Raw genomic sequence first — 26,788 nt, 5'->3', positions numbered from 1 at the left:
ATAAGGTGGTTGGCTGTCCTGTGCTCCTTGCGAAAGCCTGCCTGTCCGGTGGTTCTTTTCTGTGCCTCTTCTGCCCATGAGCTGAGAGAGAGAGAGAGAGAGAGAGATGCTGCCCCGTCCACGATGACATGGAGGAGGCATAGGGCAGGTTTGGGCTGTTGCGGGCTTGTGCTAGGGCCTACCTAGTGCTGCCACTAGGCTGAAATCATGGCACCTAGTAAGCACCCTGGTTGGGGGCCTTTATAGCCCCTAGCCCTAGTCGGCCCTACCAGCATAGTCGGCTGCCCCCTACCCTCCTAGTCAGTTGTCAGTTGAACAGAGGATTTCTCCAGCAGTTGAGAAGTTTTCCCTGAGATCCTTGTGCAAGTCTCTCTTGGCTCTCTTCTTTTCAGTTTTTCCTCTATGAGTGTTTGCTGTTTTCTCTCCATTGTTGCTCAGCACCGCTGCACTTCTCACAGATCGCTCCACTTAAAGGTGGGTGAATTTAGCACTTTCTTATCTCGTGTCACAAATCAAACAATTCCAACACATTTCACCCATTAATGAGTAGCTAATGCATGTATTCTTGTGCTCTTGACTAATTCTAGTCCTCTACGGGCATCCCCACAAAGCACAAAAGTAAAAACAAGTTGAAAGATTTTTGCCATTCATAAGGCCTTTTCAAAAGGTAATTGGTGGAGGAAATTCCAAGAACTAGAGGCGAAAGCAGCAGCAAACGAGTTGGAGACAATCGAGGAGCAAGGGCATGGAGGTAGGGAAGCTTGAGAGAGAGAGAGAGAGAGAGAGAGAGAGAGAGAGGACTGAAATAGTAAATTGAACTAGACTAATAGTGAATAGGAAAGTCTAGCTTGGACCAATAGTAGTGGGACAAAAATGGAAACCAAAAGAATTTCAAAACATGAATTTCGCTTTGCCAAGCTCAGCCATCGTTACTTAGGCTTCCACTTGAAACGTGGCAGGCCAACAAATACTTAAATAAAGACGCCTTCTAGTTGACCAAAGTCAACCCTCTTTGATGGTAGTCAAAATAAAGTGTTTCTCTATATTCCTTGGCATAAATACAACTCCGTGACATCCCCTCGTTCTAGTCAGTCATCCTCAATTGAAAAGCCTCCTTTTGTAATAGCAAAATCCGTCGATACTCCAGAAAAACTCTTCGTCCACCCAATTGGCATCCAATGCCGAGTAATTCTTGAACTTTACTAGGTACTTATGAGTGACCTTGCCTCGGGGCCCTTTCTTTTCTGTGTGATACATAATCTGCTCTGATTGGAGGAGTTGCAGCCCTCTTATACTTCTCTCCTAGATCTTTCTATTGCTGTGTGAACATGAGCAAAAGCTGTATCTAAGTCTCTAGCATACTGATCAGCTACAAGGATAGGTGGCAAAATCACCCTCCCATAGACCACTTCAAATAGTGATTTTCTATCGAGAGCTGAGTGGTGGTGTTGTAAGCAAACTCCACTAGAGGGAGGGTACTTTTCCCATTCTGATTTCTACTCAGCCACATGGCATTTCAAAAGATCTAGCATTGTGAAATTAGCAATTACACTTTGGCAGAATTGATTCAGAGTTCTACTGATCTCAATTCATAGATACAAATGCTGGATCTCTAACAGGGAATCAACCGATATTTCATCGCTGTTTTGACAGACCCAAAACCCACACATAGAAGCTCACAATTCCGCACAAATAAGAGAGTTGTCAGCTTGTAAAGACCACAAATTCGCATAACGGAGTGTATGGTAGGCATACTTGATGGCCGACCTCGAACAGAAATCAGCACACGCAGTAGTCACAATAATTCACTACGAATCTGGGATGCAGCCTTCTTATACTTCTCTTCTAGATCTTTGTATCTAAGTCTCTAACATACTGATCAGCTACAAATATGTCATCTTTGGTCATTAGGATAGGTGGAAATCACCGTCCCATAGACCACTTCAAATAGTGATTTTCCATCGAGAGCTGAGTGGTGGTGTTGTAAGCAAACTCCCCTAGAGGGAGGGTGCTTTTCCCATTCTGATTTCTACTCAGCCACATAGCATTTCAAAAGATCTAGCACTGTGAAATTAGCAATTACACTTTGGCAGAATTGATTCAGAGTTCTACTGATCTCAATTCATAGATACAAATGCTGGATCTCTAACAGGGAATCATCCGATATATCATTGCTGTTTTAACAGACCCAAAACCCACACATAGAAGCTCACAATTCCGCACAGATAAGAGAGTGCTGTCAGCTTGTAAAGACCACCAATTCGCATTGCGGAGTGTATGGTAGGCATACTTGATGGCTGACCTCGAACAGAAATCAGCAGTCACAATAATTCACTACGAATCTGGGATTGCCTTTGGGCCAAATCGCTCCATTTCCAATCGTCAGCGTGGACCTGTTCTGGGATTGCCAACAATTCAGTATCCACGTGATTCGCTCCCTTTCCTGGAGGTCCTGTTAGAACTACTTGGGGCCGGGCGAAATTCTCCGGGAGTATGATGCCCTGAAGATGCCAAAGTGTGAGCAAAATTTGAGCAGCTCACACTTTAAGCTTGATCTGCTCGCTCCTTCTCTGGATCACCTAGCAAGCTCAGGGGTGTCTTTTCGCTTTAAGCTTTATCTCAGTCGACTGGCACTCACGGGCCTTCAGCAAAACGCAGCAGCTCAAAGTACTTTGAATCTCAGGTCCAAGACTATTTTGGATTACCGAAAGCACATGCAAGTGAAGGATAGCAATGATTCAGCTAGAAAAACACTCAAAACTAGGAAGGAAAGAGGGAGAGACGAGAGCACAACAGAATAGGGCCTAGAAACAAGGGCTCGACCCCCTGAAGGATTTTATTTCAATAAGAAAATAACATGATAAAAAGAAGGCTCACACGGGAGCAATAGAACTAGCAGGTTCTCAAATCGTACAAAGAGCATGAAGGCTCTTAATATATAGACTAGGAGGCCAGCCATCCTTTTTGGCTTTTCCCACAAAAAGCTAGGGCTTTTAGCCAAAGTAGGCTGACTTGACTGCAAAGCAAGGACTTTCCTAGAGATTGGGTTCCCCAATTCATTGTAGTGTCTTTCACGCTTGCGGGCCCTTCTTTTTAGCTGATTGCTCCACTTAAAAGTGCTTTCCCCCTTAAAATGTGGGGAATTTAGCACTCTCTAATCTCCTGTCACAAATAAAATAATTTCAACACATTTCACCCATTAACGGTTAGATAATACATGCATTCTTGTACTCTTGACTAATCCTAATCCTCTATAGGCATCCCCACCAAGCACAAAAGTAAAAACAATGACTTTCTCTAGTTGACCAAAGTCAACATTCTTTGAGCGGAGTCAAAATAAAGTATTTCGTTTTATTTCTTGGGATAAATACAATTCATTGGCACGGATGCATGGCCAATGCATGGCCATTTTTAAGATGTTGCGTTGATTGCCACAACTTGTAATGAGGAGCCTTTATGCCATAAGGATGCTTTTGACAACAAAGAGTGGATGGATGTTGTGACAAGACCAACGAGGACTTATCTACGCACAACGCACCCAAACCAAGCCGGACCAAGTCGGGACAATTGGCCTAGCCAAGTCGGCTAGTCAACCAACCAACCAAGTCTATTGCCTAAATGATTGGTCTAGTCAATCGTCGGGTCTAGTCGATCATCGGTTGATACAATTCCCTCATTCCCATCTAGTTTTGGCCTCTAGAGTTCCAAGCTACAGTTGTATGGCACGGCAGATCCCGCATATCCAAGAGCCATGGGCGCAGCCCTAACAATCCTCTTCATGCACCTAGTTCAACAGGAGGCTTCCGCAACAGTTAGGGGAGTTCCTATCATTATCGCAGTCATTTTATAACAACATGATACTCCAATGGGTATCCATTTTGTATGCCATTTAGCACTCGTGTACATGTTGGAATTATCGCCATAATTCATGGCAATGACCAATGTGTAGTCAATAAGTGAGTTAGGGGTACTTTTTCCTCTTTAGAGGTTTTTTCCCCTAACCACAGTTAGGATCCCTAACTACGGTTAGCGGATAGAAACAGGTTTTGTCACTTAGACAACACCTTCACCTCTTGTATGTTTTCCTTTATCTCTTCTATTCAGTGCGTTTGTGGTTTGCTCTCTATCTCTCCTTTTGCTTTCATTTGGTATCAAAGCTTGCCTCTGCTCCCAAACCTAGAGCTCATTATCAAGCTTGCCCCTCTGATCTCGGACCTCGAGCCCATTGTCAAGCTAATTTGCAGCCTCGCCACCCGTACCTTGTCGTACAGCTCAGACGTCAAGTTTTCGTACAATCCATACGGACTGTACATTTGTTGCATGTACAACGTCACACATACATACGCCAACCATCCGTACAACGCCGTCAGTACGCCGCCATCGGGTGCCATACATAAATCTTCGTACAGTCAGATTGGTCCGTACAAGCTGCGTCAATTGTACCATATAGTGCCGTACAGATCATCGTGTACAAGCCCGTAGTCACTGCCGTACAAATTTGCTCCCGGGTGTCACATTCTTGCAATCCAACTCTTGGGTGTCACATTCTCTTTGCAGGTGCATTTGTGTGCTCATTTGCACACATTTATAGTTAGATTTGGGGTTTTTGTAGGCAAAGTGCAATTTTGGAAACATTTGGGGCTTTTAGTCAATTTTCCCTTTCTGGTTGCAATTTCTCCCAAGAAATTGGGGCTTTTGTGATTGGGCTGCAATTTCTCCGTGTTCGAGATAATTGGACCACTACTACTATGCAGAATGTGGAGTTATGGCATGCTAGATATGGGCATATGAGTTATGGCAACTTGATGACACTTCAAAAACATTCTATAATTGATGCTTTTCCTCCTTTGGAGTCACCTCCCCCTCATGCCTGTGAAGGGTGCTTACTTGGAAAGATGCACAGGTTTTCCTTCAAGAAGCATGGTGTGGTATCAACTATTCGGAAATTACAGCTCATTCATAGTGATGTCTATGGTTCCATGAGGACTCCTGCATTGGGTGGTTATCTCTATTATGTCACATCTATTGATGACTACTCAAACTACACTTGGGTCTATGGTTTAAAGAAAAAATCAGATGTGTTTAAGCATTTTCGACACTTTGTAGCAAAAAAGCTTGAGAATGAAGCATGCCTCACGGTTCAAATTCTATGCATAGATAGAGGGGGAGAGTATATGTCTCATGAATTTGAGGCTTATTTGAAAGAGAAAGGCATTACACATCAACTTACAGTGAGGCTTACCCCTCAGCAAAATGGCAAAGCTAAGCGGAAGAATCAAACTCTTATGGAGATGGATAGATGCATGCTCACAAGCAAAAAGTTGCCTCACAAGTTTTGGCTTAAGGGCCTCATGTGTGCCAACTATGTTTTGAATCGGGCTCCTACTAAAGCTTTGAAACCAAAGACTCCTTACGAAGTTTGGCATGGGAGAAAGCCTTCAGTGAAACACTTTCGTGTCTTTGGATGTGTTGCATATGCCCATGTGCATGTTGAGTTTCAACATAAGCTCTCAGACAAGGCAATTAAATGCATATTTGTTGGGTATAGTGCAGAGAGCAAAGATTACAATCTCTACAATCCTGCTTCACGCAAGAGATGTAATCTTTTTAGAAAATTCATATACCTAGATGAATCCAGGAAAATTCCCAAACTCATCCTCTAAAAACACAACATAGTGCAGTTTCAATCTCATGATAGTCACTCACAAGGTTGAAAACCATAAACTCCATCATGCATAGCAGGGACTAGCTACTATGACATCCCCACTGACGTCATCAGCGCCCAACAGTGGGTGTACACCATAGTATAAAAATATGCTCTCACACATACAAATCCACACACCCACACATACTTGAGCATCCATTTATAGAAAGTCTTCGTACTGAGTTTCTGTCGGCACTCCGAAGGTGAAGGGCAGACTCAGCCATGATGAAGGCTAGCACTAAAGGAGAAGGCTAATCAAAAGGTAGTCCAAAATCTCTTCATTCAAGCTACAACTGCTTGTGAAGTCTAAACATTTTCATTTTAGTCTCTCCCCAGCGAGCATCTAAATCTAAATCTAGCTGATAGGACAACGCACCATTTAAGATAGAAAGAATTATCACAATACCAGCAAGCCGCAACTTGGACGAAAACTTCACAAGGTAAAATTTGCATGTCCACTAATACGGCAGAAGCATATACCTCTAGATGAATTCAGAAAATTCAGCACATACACAAGCTGAATTTAATGTGTTAGCTTCTTCTACATCCGATGATGTTTTTTAGGGGTTAATACCCATTGCTTTGGGTTCCGCATCTAACATCCCTACTTAAAATCAGAATTTGCAACAAGCTCCTCATGTTCCACATGCCCTGGTTCAAGCACCGGCTGATTTAGTTCCTCCACAAGCAATGGAAGATGCTGTCAGGAAAGAGATTACATAAATACATGCAGCCAAATCTGTTCCTAATTGGCTGCTCCAAACTCTCACGAAGAGTAAACTTGATGCTCCTTTGCCTGGCAAAACTCATAGTGCAACAAGGCACGAAGGGGGGGCTCTTTCTGTTGAATCAGCTTATGCAGGTACTCTACTTAATGAGAAAGAGCCAGATGATGTTTTTGAGAGGTTAATACCCATTGCTTTGGGTTCTGCATCTGACATCCCTGCTAAGCAGCAAGCTCCTCATGTTCCACATGCCCTGATTCAGCCACCAGTTGATTTGGTTCCTCCACAGGCAATGGAAGATGATATCAAGGAAAGAGATTACAAAACTACATGCATCCAAATATGTTCCCGATTGGCTGGTCCAAACTCTCCGGAAGAGTAAACTTGATGCTCCTTTGCCTAGCAGAACTCGTAGTGCAGCAGGCACGAAGAGGGGGCTCTTTCTGTTGCATCAGCTTATGCAAGTACTCTTCTTGATGAGCAAGAGCCTAATACTTTTGAAGAAGCTAAGGACAATGTGCATTGGATGAATGCCATGCAATATGAGTTGCAGTCCATTGAGAAAAAAACAGACCTGAAATCATGTGGATTTGCCACCAAGAAAGAATGCCATAGGTACCAAATGGATTTTCAAAGTAAAAAGAAAGTCAGATGGGTCCATTGACAAGTACAATGCACGGCTGGTTGCAAAAGGCTATGCTCAGAAGAAGAGCATTGACTATGAGGAGACATTTGCTCCTACTTCCAGGATGACCACTATCAGATCAGTTATTGCTATGGCTGCACATTTTGATTGGACTATTCATCAATTGGAGATAAATGGAGACTTGTTGGAAGAGGTTTATGTCAAACCACCTCCTGGCTTGGTTAGTGCACATAAAGTTTGCAAGCTGAATAAAGCTATGTATGGGCTGAAACAAGCTATGGCTGCAGATTTTGATTGGACGATTCATCAATTGGAGATAAATGGAGACTTGTTGGAAGAGGTTTATGTCAAACAACCTCCTGGCTTGGTTAATGCACATAAAGTTTGCAAGCTGAATAAAGCTATGTATGGGCTGAAACAAGCCCCACGTGCATGGTACTCCAAGATTGATGCTTTCTGACCAGCAAGGGGCTTCATAACAGTCCAACTGAAAGTAGCCTCTACATCAAGAAGGATGCTGGGGGAATATTTTGGTCATCATTCTTTATGTAGCTGAATAAAGCTTTGTATGGGCTGAAACAAGTCCCACGTGCATGGTACTCCAAGATTGATGCTTTCTGACCAGCAAAGGGCTTCATAACAGTCCAACTGAAAGTAGCCTCTACATCAAGAAGGATGCGGGGGGGATATTTTGGTCATCATTCTTTATGTAGATGACATGCTGCTCACAGGGTCACATCAATAAAAAATTGCAGATTTCAAAGCTGAATTGAAAGCTACATTTGACATGTCAGATTTGGGCATGTTACATTTTTATTTGGGGATCTAGTTTATACAAGAGAGACATGGCATTATTATGTCGCAATCCAAGTATGTGCAAAAGCTCTTGGATCGGTTCAACATGCAAGATTGCAAGCCTACAGCCACTCCCATGGAACCAGGGCTGAAGCTTACTATGTATGATGCAAGTGAATCAATAGATGCCACACTCCACAGCCAGGCTGTTGGATGCCTCATTTATTTGTGCAATACATGGCCCGATATTCAGTTTGCAGCATCATAGGTGAGCAAATATATGCACAGCCCAAAGACAGCACATTGGCAAGTGTAAAACACATTTTCCGTTACTTGCAAGGCACAAAGTCTTATGGCTTGGGGGAGGTTGACTTGCAAATGCATGCTTACAATGACTCAGATTGGGCTGGAGATTATGACACTAGGCATTGTATCCTCCTCAATGGCACCTTGAAGCAGCCTGATCAGCTCCCTAAAGCTGCTCTTCAATTGGATGAAGAATGAGCACTGGAGAGCTCCCTTTTATAGGCCTCAAGGACCCCAAAATGGCCAACTGTAGTAAACCGACCAAGGGCCTGTTTGACCTAACTTGGTCTGCTGCTTTTGCGGACCTGCCTGGCCACGTGGCAGACTGCCACTGGCCCAGGCTCCTCCTCCTCTGCCCTGGCTGTGTTCCAGGCTTGTTGCTGGCTAGATCTGCACTGCAGCCAGTCACCTATGTGCTCCATGCATCCCACCTTCCTGCTGGTCCTGATCCAGACCATCTGCTCCAAGTCCAGCCCTGCCCCAGGCCTCTGTACAGCTCAAGACACAAGCACTGTCTGAGTGTACATCTGTGTCAGCTACTCCACCTGTTGACTGGCTTAGTTCCAGCCCTACAAGATCCGTACAACAGGTGCCTCTAATCCGTACTGCACCTGCTTGATCCCGCCTCAGTTCCATACAGTTTCTGCCCCGCAGATCTGCTCCAAACAGTTCTGTGAGATTACTGTATGACAAGTGGCTATTCTGTACAGGTTCTGTCCTCCAGGGAAGCTCCAAACTAACAGGTACTTCTTTGATTGTGCTGCCCACATGGCAGCCCATGTGTGGACCCATGTGGCAGCCTTGCATTCTTAGTTAGGTCTGCCCATGTGGCAGTCTCTTGTCCTTCCCACATGTCTCCTAACCTACTCTGGTCCACCTTCACCTTGCACTCCTCATATGGGGGCTCACAGATGGGGAGGTGGCCATTCATACTCCAATACTCCCTCTCACTGACACATCATGGGCCGATCCCAACTCGTCGATGCAGATACTCCTTCAACTCCCATGAACAAGCCCTCGGAAACAATATGAGGTCGTCGTCATCCTTTGGTCTTTCAACCAAGGACTCCTACTCCCCCATGTCCAATCCCTCCCACATAGAACTCGAGAATAACTGAACCATGAGCCAGAAGCATCCCCATCATTCCCAAATTTAACATCTTTCCATTTGTTGGGCTTGTCATCGCCAAGCTTGCCCTTGTCCTTCGCATAAAAGGCCTTATCATTGGTTCCTCATACTTCATTTCCCGAGCCGCCTCCTGCAAAAGCAAAGGCACGAGTTCCTCGGAAGTAACTGGTGTCGACCGCTACCGTACTCTTGTAACTCTTGTAGGAAGCATGCCAAAGCAAAAGCTCTTGTAGCTCCTAGGAAGCATGCCAAGCAAAAGCCTAGCCATCCTCGCCGAATCTGTTACTTGACCAACGACTGAGAGTTTGTCTCTGACCACCTTCATCTTCATGATTTGGTCTTGCACTACATCCCCCACTCCCATAGTCATGTCTTACAGCTTTTTCTCGAGGTCTACAATCCTCACGTTATTATTTACCTCATGAATATTCCTCAATATGATCCACGCGGCTAAGGAAATGTCCGGCCATTAAATGTGCAAGAGCACCGAATATGCGGAGGTGCCAATAATAAATGCTAGGGCCTACGCATAATGTGTCACCCAATCCTTCACTACTATAGGGTCTACAAGTACCTCACGGTCACAGTGGCTGAAGCCGGGGACAATTGGAAATATTCTAGTCTTACAAAGGTATATATAAATTTCCATCCAATGTGGACACAATACAAAAAAAGCTATGTTCAGTGTGCCAGCCTCTATCAACCAAGTGCTGACTAGATGTGGACCCCTAAACACACACAACAGGCTTTCTCCTACTTCCGTCACGCGTCCAAAACACTTGGCCTGCGTGCTCTCCTAAAACTTGAGTTGGCCTCGTAAGCGTGCCCCGCAAGCACACCTTCCAACTGATCCTCACAGACAGCCCCTCATAAGGCAGTTCTTGCTATGGAACCTTCACCTCATTGCTGCTCCGAAATGCAGCCAATGGTGAGGATCCTGTCTTTCTTGCTATTTGTGAGGGCAAGCCAATGGTAAAGACTCTTGAGCTCCTTTGTAGCCAGCAATCAGCCACTTCCTTTTGCGTTTGTATCATCCTGGATGGCACCTTGAAGCAGGCTGATCAGCTCCCAAAATCTGCCCTTTGATTGAATGAAAGAATGAGCCCTGGAGGGCTACCTTTTATAGGCCCCAAAAATGGCTTACTGTAGTAAACCGACCCAGGGTCTGTTTGACCTGACTTGGTCTGCTGCTTTTTGCAGACCCACCGGACCACATGGCAGGCTGACACTTGCCGAGGCTCCTCCTCTGCCACAGCTGTTTTCCAGGTTTGTTGCTGGCCAGATTTGCACTTCAGCCAGTCGCCTGTGTGCTCCCGGCATCCCGCCTTCCTGCTGGTCCTAATCCAGAACATCTGCTCTAGGTTCAGCCTGTCCCAGGCCTCCATACAGCTCCAGACACAAGCGCTGTCTGCCCATTCATTTGTGTCAGCCATTCCACCTGTCTGCTAGCTCAGTTCCAGCCCTACAGGGTCCATACAACAGGCGCCTTTCATCCATACTGCACCTGCTTGATCCCGCCTTAGTTCAGTACAGTTTCTGCCCAGCAGATCTGCTCCAAACAGTTCCGTTGAGGCTCCTGCATGACACGTGGCTATTCCATACAGGATCTGTCCTCCAGGGTCCAAACTGCCACGTACTTTGATTGTGCTGCCAACAAGGCAGCCCATGTGCTGCCCATGTGGCAGCCCTTTTTCCTGCTGATTCTCTGTATGCTTGCTGCCCACATGGCAGCCCATGTGCTGTCCATGTGGCAGTTTGCATTCTTAGTTAGGCCTTGCCCACAAGGCAGTCTCTTCTCCTGCACACATCACTCCTAACTACTCTGGTCCACCTCCCCCTTGCATTCCTCATATGGGGGGAGCAGGAGCTGACAATCTATACTCCAACACTATAAACCTAGGCTTGTACTTTCATTCAATATTCATTCTTGCAAGTACATTTGAGCTTGTTTGCCCCCATTGCGATCCACTCATTCACTATTCATTCTTGTAAGTACACTTGAGCTTGTTTCCCCCCATTGCAATCCAGTCAACAACTCTGTCATCAGTGAAAGATTGCCTTAGTCAATTAAGTCATGGGGTCTTACATTTCACTTTGTGGATTTCCAGTTTTCTCAATTCCAATGGCATCAAATCACCAATATCTATCTAGATGACTCCAGGAATATGCTCTCACACACATAGTGCACAATGGCATCACCAATGCCCATTCAAAACCAAATGTCGAAGGGAAGCAAATTCAACAAAAGCAATTGGCAACGAGAATTTGGAAACCAACCACGTGATTGGAGCTGAAGCCCAAGGCAACAACTGATGCCACAATGACGATTGTGGCACCTATAGATGCCACATAGGATGTAAGTAGGACGAGGCTTTGTCCATGATCATTGGGATGATGGCTCCAACACTATTCACTCCCCTTGACTCAGAGCTGCAAAGATGATGAAAAAGCCCTCCATAGGGTAGTCTCTATTTGCTAGCATCTGTCAAGTCAGGTCAATCAAAGTATGTGATGATAAAAAACAAGGAATCTGTGCAGACGTCTTGCTACAAACTCTTCAAGTATGATATCACACCTCTTCCCTCAAATCATGCCAGAGAGCAGTATGACTTGCAGCCACTCAAAGCCTGGCCAACTCGTTGCCCACAAAGCTCCTGCGTATAGGGCTGCCAGTCTAGCAAAAGGAGCTTCGTATTAACTTTCTTGAAGTGTGCATGGAAGCACTACATTTCCAACCTCGTTAGTCATGCATGTTCCCCAGTCAAAAATGTTTGCGCTGCCCATCTCATGGTGAGCTTGAGACCTAAGTTGCATCCAAGTACATGTTAAGACCTGGCTAGCTCTACAAACTCACCTAAAGAGAACGACTCACGCAGACACAAGGGCCCCCGTGTCCTTCCATATTACTAAACCTAGCATATGGAATACTGCCACATGAAACATACACAGCCACTAACTAAAATACCCTATATCTATAGCCCTTCCAGAACTCCTTTTTACATGCATGCAATTCTGTCCTCATATGTGTATGAAGACACCAGCTCTAGGTTTTTCCCTTCCAACGTAAATTAGTCTTGTCTATCTCGCGCTCATGATCAGAATGTTAGTTTTAGCAATACTAGCATACTCTAAGATTGCCAAATTGACTTTAAAAATCTGGGTCTCCTTGTTCGCAATAATTGTCCATTGCTAAGAGAACTACATCATCTGCAGATAGAAAGAAAAATGTTATTAGCACCTTACAATATATATATATATATATACTTCATAAGATCTAGAATATTTCCAATCTTACAAAATGATTTATTTTATCTAATTTAAAAAACAAGCAAAAGAAGACAAAATTAAGAGAAAATGAAGGGGGGTGGTTGTTTTTTTTTTTGGGGGGGGGGAGGGCCTTTGTAAGCAAAGCTATGCTTATGTTCTCATCAGTACCCAAGCATAACCTCCCATCTGGGTTTTGAAAGATTCTGATTCCAAACAAAAAAACCTATCAGACAAAGTACGACGCAGTGCACAAAATAACAAAAGGGGGAGCCTAATTGCTCCTCGACTTTACAAATTGGGTACTCTAATGAAAAAATAGGGGGAAGACTATTATATTGCACGTAAGAGTCAGGGAGAGTTAAGTGTTGGAGATAAGTGCACACTAAGTGTACTATTTCCTAGTCTAAGTCTAAGTCTAGTCTTTATGTCTTGAGTGTGTGCCATGTGGCACTTCTACAATTATCCCATAAACACTCTTGCATTATGTCTTGTACTTTGGCCCATATATTCAATGGGTCACATCATTCTAATCTATCTGTCTAGCTTGTGTCTTGTCTACACTCTTCTCAAGGTATTTCTTATCTTTCAGTCTTGTCATCTCATTTCCATTTCCAGTTTCTAGTTCTAGTTCTTTTTCCATATTCCAACATGGTATCAGAGCCAGGTTGATCCCTCTTCTCCCTCTTCTCTTCCCTCAAGTCTGCCTTCTCTCAGAACTCTCCCCCGCTGCAGTCTGCCTTTTCTCAGATCTGTGTGTTTCTACTCCAGATCTGCGCCAGATCTGCGCTCCAGATCTGCGCATCATTTCTGCCAGATCTGAGCGCCAGATCTGCGCAGAACCTGCTGTCATCGACAGATCTGCGCACCGCCCCTCTTCTCCACGCTGCTGACCCTGCTGCCGCTGTAGATCTGCTCGCCATCCCTCTTCCAGATCTGCGCACCATTGCGCTGCAGATCTGCGCACCATTGCGCTGTAGATCTGCGCGCCAGATCTGTTGCGCAGTTCCACTCTCTACCAGCTCTGCTCTCCGTACGACCGCCGTACGCCGCCGTCGTCAGCGTCCGTACAGTCCGTACAGTCCGTACGACTGTACGGAATCTGTACCTGCACCCGTTGTCCCAGTTCAGGTGGCCTCTACTGCTGCAGATCTGTCTGCCATTTCTGCCCTGATTTCGTGAACTGAAGGAGCTGCCCACGACTTTCTGAAGCTGCTGCCCGTACCTTTTCTGTTCGAAATAAAGGAGGAGCTGAAGTTTTTATCTCTGCCCAACCTGCATTCAGTTCTGCATTCAGTTCTTGCTAAGGTACTGTACATTGTCTCTTTCAGTTTGCTGAGCAGTCTTTGTTAATCCTCATATCTGCAAACTGCTGGTTCCTCCTGCTTCGATGGGCTGTCATATGCTATGGCCCTGACAAAGTGGTGAGAGAACTGGCTTCTAGGATCTCTTCTTCTCATTTATTTCTACAATATTGTAAGGGAATAGACACTGCCCTTGCATCCTAGCAAGAGGTAAGACCTTCCCACATGGCATCCTCCTCTCATTCTCTCATGTCTATCGACAAATTCAATGGGTCCAATTTTCATACTTGGCAGATCAAACTCAAGTGCCATCTTATGAAAGAAGGCCTTTGGGACATTGTTCACCGTGATGCCCCCGAAGGTCCATCTGAGCAAATTGTTACTGCCAAGAACGACAAAGCCTATTACATGATGAAAAATGGGCTTTCTGATTACTTCTATGTTTTGTCTACCACCTTGACCACCGATGATGTAGGTCAAGGGGTTCTAGTGTCTTGGTCTTTCTATTTGTCTACAGTCAGTCTTCTGTCTATCTAGTCTTGTCTGTCTGTCTATTAGTCTATCAATCTGACTATGTTTTAGATCCATCTTGTCCCTACCCTTGTGGACCCATATGAGGATATCACTTGAGGAGGGGTGTCTCAGGATCTTTTGTCTGCCATGTCTTCTATCCTGTCTATCAGTCTTTATGTCTGTCCTCTAGTCTTGTCTTTCTGTCTTACTCCTAGTGTCCACTTAAGGAGGGTGTTGGAGATAAGTGCACACTAAGTGTACTATTTCCTAGTCTAAGTCTAAGTCTAGTCTTTATGTCTTGAGTGTGTGCCATGTGGCACTTCTACAATTATCCCATAAACACTCTTGCATTATGTCTTGTACTTTGGCCCATATATTCAATGGGTCACATCATTGTAATCTATCTGTCTAGCTTGTGTCTTGTCTACACTCTTCTCAAGGTATTTCTTATCTTTCAGTCTTGTCATCTCATTTCCATTTCTCATTTCCATTTCCAGTTTCTAGTTCTAGTTCTTTTTCCATATTCCAACATTAAGGCCCTCATCACATGTAATAATACTGTGCATGAGATGGCAAAATCATAAATTACGCATTTGGTCCTTATCCCTTTCATCCATCTTGCAGGCAAGCATGTCAAGAAACATGTTACAAAGCAACAGCCATAAGCACGAAGACAGAGACAACTATGCACCAAAAATTCAGCAAACAAGGAACATAACATAAGGAAAAAGGCTTCAAAGAACAAATCCTTTTGATGAGTTAAACATCTGAAGTTTGTGATCCCAAGTAAAATTAAACCTTCAAGATGACCATACCTAACACCTCCTGTGTCACTGCATGAGCTCAGCAATGACTGATCACTATGAAGCCACACTGCAGTCCTTATTAGCCCCGGAGAGCCTTCAATTTCTGTGGGAGCTGCATCTGGTCGCATTAAATCAAATATACGAAGCACCTTTTCTGAGCCTCCCGTGAGCAAATGTGTGGTGCTCTGTGCCAAAACAGGGGGACAGACCCCTACAATGTCAGTCTACAAAAAAACAGAACCGCTCCCCCCCTTCTTTACTTCACAAAGTTCAAAGAGAGGACCTCTGCTATTGTTATCAAATATGTTGTATCCTAACTATGTCAGCTCTCAAGAAACAGAACCTCCCCAGTCAGCGTTCACAGAGATAGCAACAGTATGGCTTCCACTATGTGTGGGATTTAACTCTGCAATTTCAAAACACACTAAACGAATTATCCTTCATACATTTAAAGAAATGCTGTTTTACAGAAAGAAGGTGTACAAGGCTACTATTGTCTGCCAATGCATAGAACCAAACCCTCCTTTTTCTCCATGGCTCCATTCACAAGTAGGAAGGCAAGAGCATGAGCCCCAAGGAAGGCTATCCTTCTTCACGTAAAATCAAAAGCACTCATAAAGCAATTGCAATAGGAATTTGACAAGGAGCACCCTTGGATGGAAATGTGACAGATTAGATATGTGTACATGATTTATGTTGGAGACAGGTTCAATGGCCCACCAGTGAGCCCCCAAATGAGAAGAGCTTAGGGGGTTGACATCTCAGCATGCATATGGGTAGATGAACCTGTTGGGGGTGGCCATGTGGAAAACAACATGGCTGCCACATGGGCAGCAGGTCAGAGGACCACACACAGTACATGCATAGGCTGGCTTAGAGCTGGAAAGAACCCAGCCAGGAGCCCAGGCAAAGGGCATGTGGCCTGCATCAGTGCGCAGCACCTGCAGCACGAGAAGGAGGCTGGTGCAGGCCATAAATTATACAAACGCCGCATCAGAGGGGCTGTACACAAGGTACAGCAACAGATCAGAGCTGCACCGCAGTATCCAGAGGCAGGCTGACAACAGTGCAAAAGGTACCAGCCTGTAGGACAGCAAGTAATGGTCGGAATGTACCGCCTACAGCAGGTACTAGTCGGAAGGTACAACAGGATAGCATCTGGTACAAGGGCAGAAGAGAGCAGCTGGGCTTGGCAAACAGCCGGCAGAAAGCCTGCATGAAGGGCCTTATATAGGCCAAGGAGCTGGAGCAGCAGGTCAGCTGATCTGGGCTGCCTACAGACTGGGTCGACTGAAACAGATCTGTGAAATCTACAGACTCGCCAGTTGGCCGGTCTTGCGGGCATACAGCCCTATAGATAGCCCCATTGTGGGGGCCATTCCTAACACTGACGGAGTTCTTACAGGAGCAGTAGTCCTAGCAGTCTAGAACACACCTAGGTGCATACCTGCAGGTGCAGGGAAGCATAAGAAAATGCACAGAAGGGAGCTCTGTCAGCAGTGAACGTGGAGCAGAACTCTGCAGGCGTGTTAGAGGATGAGTTTCCTACAGAGGGTGCAGTAAAACACAGTTTTGGTACCTTACCCCCAGAAATTGTTTCCAGAGGTGTTGGTCCATAGGTTGGCAAGTTTTTGTGCTTCAGATTCATCTATATATATCTTTCTGTTTTGGCTATACATCTAAGTATCTGGATTGCCCTCTTACATTTGAGTAAAGCACATGTGTCTGACTTGTGTTCCACGTTAATCGTTTTGCGGTCTCAGGTGTGCTGCGGAGTAGTATTGGCCTTAAGCAAGCAAACTACCTCTATTTGGAAGAGGAGGGAGGTCTTTTTAAAGAAGCAGGAGACAAACCTGGCATACACCACCTAGCAGAGAAAGTGACACTTTATGTCCTCACCGAAAACATATGCATATGCATTTAGAAATATTCAAAAATCTCATAGGTCTTTTATTTTGTCCATGTCACAACTTTATATATTGACATCTTGGATTGCTGCATGCATGCAAAGCAGTTGTCACATGTCATATAGACCATGGCACATGTTATATTGCCACATGAGCATGTAAAGTTTTCAGCCCCAAGCTGTGAAGTATTCCTACCCTTTCCTTTAGTTCATGTATTTGCTTCCCTGACTTGCCTCCAATCAAGTGTCCAACTTGTCAGCCTCTATCAAAGAAAGAGCCATGTATTTTGTATTCTCCTCATGCAAAATATTGACTTTAAAGGTGTTCCCAGTTATGGACAGAAACTCAGTACGAAGACTTTGTATAAATGGATGCTCAAGTATGTGTGGGTGTGTGGATTTGTATGTGTGAGAGCATACTTTTATACTATGGTCTACACCCACTCTTGGGCGCTGATGACGTCAGTGGGGATGTCATAGTAGCTAGTCCCTGCTATGCCGTATTAGCAAACATGCAAATTTCACGTTGTGAAGTTTTCATCCAAGTTGCGGCCTACAGGTATTGCGATCTATCTTAAATGGTGTGGGAGAGGCTAAAATGAAATCGTTTAGACTTCACAAGCAGTTGTAGCTTGAATGAAGAGATTTGGACTACTTTTTCATTAGCCTTCTCCTTTAGTGCTAGCCTTCGTCATGGCTGAGTTTGCCCTTCACCTCTGGAGTGCCGACAGAAACTCAGTACGAAGACTTTGTATAAATGGATGCTCAAGTATGTGTGGGTGTGTGGATTTGTATGTGTGAGAGCATACTTTTATACTATGATCTACACCCACTGTTGGGCACTGATGACGTTAGTGGGGATGTCATAGTAGCTAGTCCCTGCTATGCGTGACGGAGTTTATGGTTTTCAAACTTATGAGTGACTCTCGTGAGATTGAAACTGCACTATGTTGTGTTTTTAGAGGATGAGTTTGGAAATGTTCATGGATACATCTAGGTATATGTTCAGAGTTTTGAATCTGCCATCAATATTTCCACAATGCATAACACCTTTGATGTATCTCAGGATTTTTTCTTCCTTGGTGTTTGCTATGTACTAACTAACACACCTCATTACATATGACATGTCACACCTAGGGATCATAAGAAAAATCAAGCTGCCATCGTAAAATATAATCAACATCTAAATCTTCACACTAGCACATCTGTGATAGACTTTTGTCAAGTGTAACGAGCCATCTAGGTCTCCTTCACATAGCTCGCACCTATGATTTTCCAATATCTCCAGAACTTCAAGAGACTCTTAACCCTAGTCTTCCACAAAGAATAATTAGTCCAATATTTTTTTTCTCCCATGACAAACTACTTGTTAGTATGCATTTGGCAAGTTGATTGTCCCTAATCTATTAGATTCATAGACCTAGCCCATCAAATGTTACAAAAATTATATTTCTGATATATCTTGCTTTGAACATTATTATTTTAGTCAAGTGTGACTATGGCAAAGTACTCCATAGGAGCGCACTGGACGCGGCGGGGGTCCTAGTGGATACTTTGTGTGGTTAGTTGGGGACGCCTGACTAGCTTGTGTTTTGCCATGCTAGATGGTCGGTATTGTGGGTGATTCCATGTTAATACTGATGTCGCTAGTGTTATTGGTGTTGTGCTTGATTATTATGCTTTGAGAGCGGTTATGTTGGGATCGCTTGATTCGATGATTCGTTCAATCGATTGTTAATAACTAATGTAATTGGCAACTTAAGTACAGGTGATGGAACTTATAGCGAGGATTGGAGTTAGTGCAAGGGTACCGATCGAGGTGTCGCAGAGCACATTATATATGGCCATGGGCCAATTTTGTATTTGCTTTATTATTGCAAGTTTGAGCAATATATTTTGTAGTGGACATGATTCATTTTTGGGCCCTAAGATGGCTATGTAAAGCAAATCCCTCATTTTGGAAGAGAGGGATAATTTTGGCTCCTTGGTGCTTTTATGAAATATCATAAATATTCTAGATGAGGAAGCGTGAGCCACTCATCTAGGGGGGGGAGATTGTACCCAATCTACTGTCGCTTTCATGATGTGATTGTGTTCTTATTCTCCAATTGATTAAGTGGTGAATTTGTGTATGAAAGAAATACCTTTTTTGGTTTCATCAAAGCATTGGATAAATTTTACTATAAAACAAAGGAATAATATAGGTAGTCGCACAAAAAACGTGGCATAATTTCACCTTACAAAGCATCGCATAAAATTTACTATAAAACAAAGGAACGGTATAGGTAGTCGTGCAAAAAAGATGGGTTAATTTCACCTTAACACGTATTCAAACAATTCAAATCAGCGACAAAGACGAAGACATCTTGACCTCTTTGTTCAAAAAGAAACATGCGGGCAAGATGGTAAGAAAAGGCATACCTCTGAAAAGGCACAAGTCCGAACAATGTGCTTATGCTCAAAAGAATATAATTCGTCCCCACACAACGCATCCCATACTCTCCTGAACAAAAGAACCTCAACACCTTTAGTGTATTGCAGCAATCAAGTTACGCTCGAGAAATTCCACATTCTCTTATTCTTTAACTATCCTAAAATTCACGATTCTCTTAAAAGTTTGAATATGAACTTTGAAGAAACAACATATTCTGTGTCTCATGCGACTAATCAACGTCATGCAATCTAAGGCAGAGTTTCAACCCTAGCGAGTAACATACTATGATTCTTTTATGTATGATCCTACTGTTGATAGAGAGAGAGAGAGAGAGAGAGAGAGAGAGAGAGAGAGAGAGAGATGGGGTGGATAGAAAGAAAGAAAGAAAGAAAGGTTTGTTAAAGTCTACAAACGGCCCCAAAAACATATGGCATCTGCATTTACACCTCACTCCCAACTAAGGAATCTTTTCAGACCCTCTTTACTCCTACCCAATCCTACTTGGCAGCTTCTGAAGCCCATGTTTGGCATCAACATAAAAAGCAAATTCGACGATGCACGAAGCCTTCATGCATCCCATTTATAGTTGCCTTCAAAACCCAACTGTAAGTTTTTGTACTGAAAAACATCCTCTGCAGTGAACGACTTAATGGTCTCATCTCCCAATGAAAGCTTAGTCTTAGAAAGATTGATATGAATGCATGAAACATGGCAAAGCTTATTAAAGGCTTCAAGGTGTCATTACAAACCACCATCAGCAGTTTATTAAAGGCTTCAAGTTTCCACTACAAACCACCATTCAGCCATCAGTTTCCAGCGCAGTTCCACCATCAGCAGTTAGCTCAGTTTCGGCATCAGCAGTAGCCGGATGATCAATATTCATATCCATGTTGCAGTCAGTACAGTCAGTACTTACGGCATTTTTGCCAGCATGTTTTCGCCATAAATGAAGCATGTGTACAGTCGTTAGGAAGATCTGCGGTGTCCTTGTTGCTTGAGTTCTCTATTTACTTCCATTCGTGTACACACTTCCACACAGCACAGTAGATAGTCTCGCATGCCACATTGGGTTCCTGTGCATAGCATGGCTCCTCTGCATGTTACAGCATCCCCATTTGACTCCAATTTCACCACTTAGAATTATATTCCTCTTCCAGGTCTGTTCTATTTTCTCAAATCCTTGCCAATTTGACTATTAATTCATATAGCCCACATGGATTGTTCAATTCGTGAGCAAATTTTGCTGCTGCAATCCTTCCTAAAATCCACAGCATAGCAAGACAATGCATTGTCTTGCCCTTTACCCCCTTTGCTACAACTCTCATCATGACTAGGTTGTCTAATTTTTAATGCTTCAGCGTGAAATCAGCTTGATGTGGTACTCTCAGCCCTCTACTTTCTACACTTGCTAGCTTATGTTCCAGAACATAGCAACAAGCTAGGTCATCAAGTTCTTTGCCATGATTGTCACGCGCTAGCTTGGCCACCCCCTTGAAGATGAATATTTGTCGTTCTTTTGCAAGTTCCTCTTTGTAGCTTTTTCAGTTTTGAACACTACCCATTTCACCATTTCTGTTTGGAGTGCTACAATAATTTGCTGACAAAGATAATCTTCCCCTCTTTCTTTTCACGCTATTTCATAGAATAAAGGAAGAAGAGCAAGCAACTGTCAAAAACATGATGTAGTAGGCGATAGGATCTCATGAAACTAAGAGAAGACGAGCAATGTAGTATGCACTCTATGCCCAACATATGTACTCTATGCTGGACATATACTCTAGATGAGTCCAGGAACAAGCCCAAACTCATCCTCTAAAAACACAACATAGTGCAGTTTTAATCTCATGAGAGTCACTCATAAGGATTTAAAACCATAAACTCCATCACGCATAGCAGGGACTAGGTACTATGACATCCCCACTGACGTCATCCGCCCATGCGCACCCCCCCCCCACCCGCCCAACAGTGGGTGTAGACCACATATGATGTCACACATACAAATCCACACACCCACACATACTTGAGCATCCATTTATACAAAGTCTTCGTACTGAGTTTCTGTCAGCACTCAGAAGGTGAAGGGCAGACTCAGCCATGACATATGCCGGACATATGTCCATGTCTACTTTTACCGGACTAGCATACATGCCTGTTTAGATGAAAGAGATAGCATCAACACGAGAAAGAGAGCTTGGTTGCAAGCCCCGCCCACCCCCTATTCTGTCTACTTTTACTGGACTAGCATACATGCCTATTTAGATGAAAGACATAGCATCAACACAAGTAAGAGAGCTCAGTTGCAAGCCCTGCCCACCCCATATTCTGTAAGGATATTCAAATCTTGATCGCTTAGATGCCTTGGGCATGAATAAGTTAGCAAACTTGTTATATCTCAAGATGCTCACCACACCCCTTGGACAGCGAGCACAAGATGGCTTCACTTTGGCTGCTTGGTGCTACTGCACAGCTGATTGCTCTTTCTGAAGGCTGCTTGCTGAGGCTGGAAATTGATGTTTGGTGCTACTTGGAAAGACAGAAAACCACCCCCTATTATAGCCACCCTCTCCTCTCAGTCTACTGGCTCACCTGATAGCCAAACTTGGCCAACCTAGACTGTCAGGGCTGTGCCTCTTGCTGCTACGGGGAAACTGAGGGCCTCATCTAAAGTGCCACATGGCAGCTCACTTGCCACTTATGCTGATTCTGCTGGTGCTGTGCATGCTATTGCAGGTCTTGCACCTGTTCTTCCGTCTGTGTGAGGGCTCACAGGATGTCCTTTGCTGACCACGACCGCTTACTTCCCCGTTTGGCTGCCATAGGGCAGCCCACCAGTTGCTGTCCTATGTATGTCTATTGGCTTCCCTGTGGCAACCTAGAGGATGCCACGACCACTTAATGGCCCCTTTGCCTGACATAGGGTAGCCGATATGCTGCCACATCTGTTGCTGTCCCATGTAGGTCTTAGTCGCCGCCCTGTGGCAACTCATAGGCTGCATGTGACATGCTTACTTTGGAATCCAAGGTCACATAATAAGCTAATTGCCCTCCGTCTAGCTTTAATGCATACCCTGGATCCATGTCCTATGGAATCCCTGCTGAACCTCTAGTGGTTGTTGAACCACTTTTGCCATCAGCTGAGAAACTGAACCCCTACATGACTGCATGCTCTATACTTCTCCAATGACAATCTCCATTTCCTTCTAGGGTTAGACATGCATTTGCCGTTTGTCCTCTTCTGACGTACATGCAAGCTCCTGACTTGCAAAAAGAAATAAAATGCTCCCTTTGTCAAACAGAACCACAGGACCTACTTGACTGGAACTGGATGAATGGGGGGAAATATAACCTTGAGACAACCAAAACAGCATTGGTTGCACTACTCATCATCCCTTCTGCTGTGATTCAATCTCCACGTGACCTATGGAGACTAACCTGATGCCAAGTTTGCTGGTGAAATCAATGTTACCTGCAGAGCTGCTGTGCGCAGACGCAATGCCTCTTGTTTGTGTGAGAGCAGAAACAAAGGCACTCCTTGTCATGCATCTGTTTCTCCTCAATACTAAATACTAAATAAGCCAGCATAATGACCTTGCCTCCTCAACCCTTGTGCATCAAGTTGAAGTCCAAATTGAGTCCATGGACAAATTTGTCAAGCTTGGACTCCTCACCTTTTTGAAGCTGAATGACAAATTGCATCTGAAGTTTACCTTCCAGTTTCTTCAAGTTATATTGCATCACGCACGCCGTTACTCTACTGTGGGGACCATGGCAAACTAGATGGGAGCAATTATCCAATATAGGAGGGTGAAGATAAGGAGCCAAAAGGTGGTAAGGAAGATATGGAAGGTGTGCACTGGTGTAGAGTTGAAACCCAAGGATCAACTAGATGGCACCGGTAAGGTAGTGACACAAGCTGACCCAGTGAAGGTGGGAGAATGGGAGGAGAAGGGCGCGCAGGTGATATATCTTATATTTAAAACAAAGTGATTCGCACATGTAGTTGGTGGAATCTTCATAGGAAGCTTGCATCATACTGAAAGACTGGTATGAGACATAGGAAGCTTGCATCATACTGAGACTTGTATGAGACATACAACACTGGCCAGATTCTTGCCCTCAAGAATTTATTCTTTACAATGAGGATAGAGGAGCGAGATCAGGTAAGTGAGCAATGGATCAAAGTCAAGGTTATCAAGGATCAGCTAGTAGCATAGGTCAGAAGGTCGATACAATCCAGATAGCGTTACTAGTGCTTAACATGGGGTTTGGCGACTACACCAACAACTGTAGAGTAATCCAAGCCACTCATGTTTTAGGAGTTGGGTCTGATGCTTATGCAAAAGGAAGCACTTAAATGGAAGTACGCGGATAATAGCAGAGAGGACAAGACTCATTGGTTTCGGGCAAAGAAAAAGCAAAAAACTAGGGCAAGCTTGGTTAGGGTTAATCCCAAAGCTGATAGTGACTCTTCAAAGCAGGTAGGAGACTCTCCAGAGGGTCGAGGCAGAGAAGATGTTTCTGCCGTAATAAGCCTGGACACATAGCGAAAGATTGCAAATTGAAGAAAACAGGTCAACAAAAGAAGGAACCAAAGGCTAACCTTGTGGTGGTAGAAGAGCAGTTCTTGGTAGTTGCCCCCAAGCATCCTCGATAGCATTTGAAGACAGTTAGCTGACCTTCAAAATGTTAGTGCGTGTTGGTGCACAGATGACTCTTTTGGAGAACAACACAATCTGCTCAGAGTTCCAGACTCAGGACAAGGCCATCGACACTGAGGGCGAGGGCAAAGAAGATACAATCGGACATGCTGAATAGAGACTTCAGGACCAGTTTAACCAAAATTGGTGCATGGCTCTAGAATTGTTGGAGGATGGCACTGAGGAGGTGTGCTTGACTTGCTGCTCCAACTCCGGATGTACTTCCGGAGGCTACAATGCTGGCTGACGGCTGGGCCTTTGCTCTAATGCACTCTTGAAGGGCTAAAATGCAGTCTGCAATGCACACCTGCAAGTGCTTGTCTGCCCCAAATATGGGCACCTTAGATAGGGCACTGGAGTGCCCCAGAAAATAGACCCACGGGCTGCTGTTTAGACGATTCAACTAGGGTTAGGCTGACCAGTACTGCCAGCCAGTCTGTAAACCAGACTTTGCTTGCCAACCAGCTCTCCTTTGGGCTTATAAAAACACCCGCATCCACCATCAGCTGCAGCATCTATTGAGGTTATTCTTTAATGCAAGTTTCTGCTCCTAGCTTGTGCAAATTCTTGGAGCAAGGTCGGAAAGAGCTTCAAGTTCCTCGATACATAATCTTAGAGCAAAATCCCAGGGCTTGCAATCATGCAGACACAGCTGGAAGCCGCTCCACATAAGATCGTTTTGAACAAGAGAGCATGACTGCTCCTCGGCACTCCCTCTTTGTCAAGAATTATGTGAGATTGAGACAGAGAAATTCAGGCATTCTAAAACAAGTAACTAACAGGGAAAAAGAAGTTGGCCTACAATGACAGTAATTCAATTCCAAATCTCGTAAGTACACTCAGCGAGACATTGCTAATAAATCTTAAATTGGCCAAAAAACACCACAAAAGCTAAGATGCAGTGAGAAACCAGTGACATTACGCGCTGAAATCAGCTGATGCTGTGGCTGCTCGCAATGCTGGAGTATCCAGACAGGCACCCCAAACAGCACCTTTGTGGCCCTCGAATGTACCAATCCAGTCTCCCGTTTCACCATTTCTCAGCATTGGTTTTCCATCTGCAAGATGCTTCCATTAGAAACAAGACAATGCTAATCCCCATAGCACACTTCGCCATCTCCCCTTATGTGCAGAATAAGGAAGTCCTATGCATCAAACTGGAATTTAACAATGCTGTACAAAAACGCTTAAGTATTCATAGCTGCCTCACAAGCATGCAAGTCTACTTGCACACCGTTCCAGAGTCACGATTCAAATTTTGACACGAGGGACTGAAGTATCCCAAACTCAAGATCCGAAAAAGCTGCACATGCCAAAGATACCAGCGTACACAACGTTGCTGGTGACGGCTTCCCAGCTTCTGGGCAAACAGCCTGTTTCTTACTTTGACGACCGGAGGAACAAGAAGCTCGCTTATAGAATCGCTTAGATTACGAGGAAAGAATCAAGTGAGAATCGAGTGCCATGCACACTTGCTGGACATATGGGGCCCCTTGCCCAGCTAGGTTTGGAAAAGAGGTACTAGAGGTCATGCAAATTTTGCATCTCCACGGCCAGATGAGAAAAATGCTTCCATTCTTTGGAAAATAAACCTACACATTGTTCTGGACACACACTTGCGGCGGCAATCGCTGATCAAGGGAAGGTTGCATCAGACCAGTATTCCTTATATAGTCCAGCCCGGGAGAAGCACTAACAGGAAAAGACTTTTACACCTCCAGGACAACCAATCAAACTCAAGCACATCGAAGCCTGGGAACAGACAGTGAACAACATGACGTCGGGGTGACGTCGGCACTAATAAGCAAGATACTTTGCTGCCTATACACAAACCGCAATGTAGTTGCCTGTCGAGAACTTTGATCTTCAAAACAAACTTACTCCGGGCTCGCCAAACCCAGATTTAGAATACAGAGAGGGTACTAGCAATCGCTGGGAGAAACAAAGCAAAGATAGGAGGCGGCGCACCCTTGCTGGCGCTGATGAGGAAGAATCCATCCGGAGTGGTAGGGCTGTAGAACAAGTCCACGATGGGTCTGGAATGACCATGGCAGACCAATGGGACCTGAACCTTCCTCTTGTCCATAAAATCAGGCAAGCAAGAGGAAAGGCAAGTCCAGGATGGGGTCAAGGGGAGAGAGTGGAGGCAAATGGAAAGGGTGGAGGTTCTGAGGAAGAGGAAGAGGGGGGCATGAAGAGGAGCTGTGCAGTGGCTATGGCGATGGAAGCTCTGAGACAGCGGCTATGGCGATAGCAATGGAGAAAATGATGAAGGCTGCATGAGCTTCTACTCTCAAAAGAGTGTCCCTCTTCCGCTTCCTTTGTTCTTATAGAGGGCTCTTTATATTGGAGTTCGGTGTGGATTTAAACCTCGATTTGTTGAATCCTGGTTATCTTCCCCGCTATGTTCGATTCCCTTGCAACCATCTGTCACCGCTCACCTCGCTCAAACGAGGACCTCTCTCAGTTGCATCCCAGTTATCGCCCTCCGAACACTCGTGCCGATGCGGCAACACAACAGCACCAGTCGGGCGCGTTCGCCCACCTGAGCTTGCTGCT

At 44.6% G+C, this 26,788-nt stretch overlaps 1 protein-coding gene across 1 annotated transcript in view; it reads right to left on the bottom strand.

Annotated features, from left to right (window-relative positions):
• The window catches only part of LOC147898082 (uncharacterized), a 35,308-nt gene extending 8,740 nt beyond the window's left edge, over positions 1–26,568 (bottom strand). Inside the window, exons 1-4 of the mRNA XM_087379433.1 lie at positions 26,198–26,568; positions 25,152–25,287; positions 19,520–19,601; positions 15,202–15,377 (exon numbers count right to left, since the gene is read on the bottom strand). Coding sequence (XP_087235559.1) covers positions 15,202–15,377; positions 19,520–19,601; positions 25,152–25,287; positions 26,198–26,315 — 512 coding nt within the window. The 5' untranslated portion in view covers positions 26,316–26,568. The remainder of the gene's footprint in view (positions 1–15,201; positions 15,378–19,519; positions 19,602–25,151; positions 25,288–26,197) is intronic.
• Positions 26,569–26,788: the final 220 nt, after the last annotated feature.

Source organism: Dipteris shenzhenensis, chromosome 9, assembly GCF_047967505.1.
Source record: "Dipteris shenzhenensis isolate YYH24624 ecotype China chromosome 9, Dip_SZ_1.0, whole genome shotgun sequence".
NCBI classification, from domain to species: Eukaryota; Viridiplantae; Streptophyta; class Polypodiopsida; order Gleicheniales; family Dipteridaceae; genus Dipteris; species Dipteris shenzhenensis.
This window is presented reverse-complemented; position numbering and strand designations above follow the sequence as displayed.